General features: G+C 49.3%; 1 protein-coding gene across 1 annotated transcript in view; it reads left to right on the top strand.

The window, feature by feature from the left end:
* Positions 1-2,500, top strand: part of mei1 (meiotic double-stranded break formation protein 1) — a gene marked incomplete at both ends in the record, with an annotated part of 37,565 nt that overhangs the window by 18,482 nt on the left and 16,583 nt on the right. The window contains one exon of the mRNA XM_080523430.1: positions 170-320. Within this exon, the coding sequence (XP_080379556.1) occupies positions 170-320 (151 nt within the window). The remainder of the gene's footprint in view (positions 1-169; positions 321-2,500) is intronic.

The following is a 2,500-nucleotide window of genomic DNA, read 5'->3' as shown; positions in this document are numbered from 1 at the left end:
TGTGTGTGAGTGTGTGTGTGTGTGTGTGCATGTGTGCGTGTGTGTGTGTTTGCTCATGTCTGTGTGTTAATGGGTGTGTGTGTGTGTGTGCGTGTGTGTGTGTGTTTGCTCATGTCTGTGTGTTAATGGGTGTGTGTGTGTGTGTGTGTGTGTGTGTGTGTTTTACCAGGCTCCTCCCTGACACCACAGTGTTCTCCTGCGTGGTGAGGCTGCTGTGCTCAGTGCAGGAGCAGGGTGACTCTCCCCTCCCTGCCTATGTGCTCAAGTCTGCCCTCTTCCTGCTGGCCATCACACAGGACAAGAGCCCCGACCTGGACTCGGTAAACCACTTATACCCTTATTACACTCCTGAGCCAAGCCAAAGTAAGCTGAGCTGAGCTAAACTAAGCTGAGCTGTGCTGTGCTGACCTGGTTACATAGGCATGAAACATTACATTACATTTTTATCCAAAGCGACTTACAGCAAATACATTAGTAGTATCTATAGTATCATCTATTCACCAGACATAGCAGGAAAGGGTAATCTATGCTCGGGCCTGGGCCAGCAGTTGTGCTATTTATTATTAAATGTTTTTATTATGACACTGGAGAAACTGTACAGCGGGGTAGAGGGTACATAGATGTCTCAGGAGGGACAGTTATGTGGGTCTTCAGTCTATGATGGAAGATAGGGAGTGATTCTGCAGTCCTGACAGCAGGGGGGAGCTCGTTCCACCAGTATAGTGAAGAGACTGCCGCATAGAGGCAGAGGTGGAAGAGCGGAGTGAACGGGCTGTTGTTTGGGGGGTGACCATTGCTTGCAGGTAGGAAGGGACTGTTCCCTTTGCCGCCCGGTAGGCGAGCACCAGGTCTTGAATCTGATGTGAGCTGGTATCGGGAGCCAGTGAAGGTTGCAATTTGGGGGTAACAGGAGAGAATTTGGGGAGGTCGAACACTAGAAACAGTGCTGGAAAAGACAATGAAAAAGGAACATATCTTCAGCACAGTATAGTTTCGGTTGGCCATAGTGTGTAAAGCCCCTTAGAATATTATGATGTTCTATATTATATACAAGGCTTATTGTTAAAGCAAAAGCAATAAGGACTTGGATAAGGACTTGTTTGTATGGATGAGGGCTGCTTGTTATCTTCAGGGTTTCCCACACCCAATTAAACAATGAATCAATGCCTCAATAAATGAACATCATGTTTTCAAAAACCTGTGAGAGAGCTCAAAGCAACACAGAAAGTCTCACAGAAATGAATCTCTTACCTCTCTTCTTCTGGCTCACCCCCCTCTCTCCTTCTCTCCCTCTTTCTCTCCCTCTTTCTCTCCCTCTTTCTCTCCCTCTTTCTCTCCCACTTTCTCTCCCTCTTTCTCTCCCACTTTCTCTCCCTCTTTCTCTCCCACTTTCTCTCCCTCTTTCTCTCCCTCTTTCTCTCCCTCTGTGTCTCCCTCCTTCTCTCCCACTTTCTCTCCCTCTTTCTCTCCCTCTTTCTCTCCCTCTTTCTCTCCCTCTGTGTCTCCCTCCTTCTCTCCCACTTTCTCTCCCTCTTTCTCTCCCTCTTTGTCTCCCTCCTTCTCTCCCTCCTTCTCTCCCTCTTTCTCTCCCTCTTTCTCTCCCTCTTTCTCTCCCTCCTTCTCTCCCTCTTTCTCTCCCTCTTTCTCTCCCTCTTTCTCTCCCACTTTCTCTCCCTCCTTCTCTCCCTCTTTCTCTCCCTCTTTCTCTCCCTCTTTCTCTCCCTCTTTCTCTCCCTCTTTCTCTCCCACTTTCTCTCCCTCCTTCTCTCCCTCTTTCTCTCCCTCTTTCTCTCCCTCTTTCTCTCCCTCTTTCTCTCCCTCTTTCTCTCCCTCTTTCTCTCCCACTTTCTCTCCCTCTTTCTCTCCCACTTTCTCTCCCTCCTTCTCTCCCTCTTTCTCTCCCTCTTTCTCTCCCACTTTCTCTCCCTCTTTCTCTCCCTCTTTCTCTCCCTCCTTCTCTCCCACTTTCTCTCCCTCCTTCACTCCCTCCTTCTCTCCCTCCTTCTCTCCCTCCTTCTCTCCCTCTTTCTCTCCCTCTTTCTCTCCCACTTTCTCTCCCTCTTTCTCTCCCTCTTTCTCTCCCTCTTTCTCTCCCACTTTCTCTCCCTCTTTCTCTCCCTCTTTCTCTCCCACTTTCTCTCCCTCCTTCTCTCCCTCTTTCTCTCCCTCCTTCTCTCCCTCCTTCTCTCCCACTTTCTCTCCCTCTTTCTCTCCCTCCTTCTCTCCCACTTTCTCTCCCTCTTTCTCTCCCTCTTTCTCTCCCTCTTTCTCTCCCACTTTCTCTCCCTCTTTCTCTCCCTCCTTCTCTCCCTCTTTCTCTCCCTCTTTCTCTCCCACTTTCTCTCCCTCTTTCTCTCCCTCTTTCTCTCCCTCTTTCTCTCCCTCTTTCTCTCCCTCTTTCTCTCCCTCTTTCTCTCCCTCCTTCTCTCCCTCTTTCTCTCCCTCTTTCTCTCCCTCTTTCTCTCCCTCTTTCTCTCCCTCCTTCTCTCCCACTTTCTCT

The sequence above is a fragment of the Nansenia antarctica genome, assembly GCF_963989245.1.
Source record: "Nansenia antarctica genome assembly, chromosome: 2".
Lineage (NCBI taxonomy): Eukaryota > Metazoa > Chordata > Actinopteri > Argentiniformes > Microstomatidae > Nansenia > Nansenia antarctica.
The sequence above is the reverse complement of the archived record's forward strand: the minus strand, read 5'-3'. Positions and strand labels throughout refer to the sequence as shown.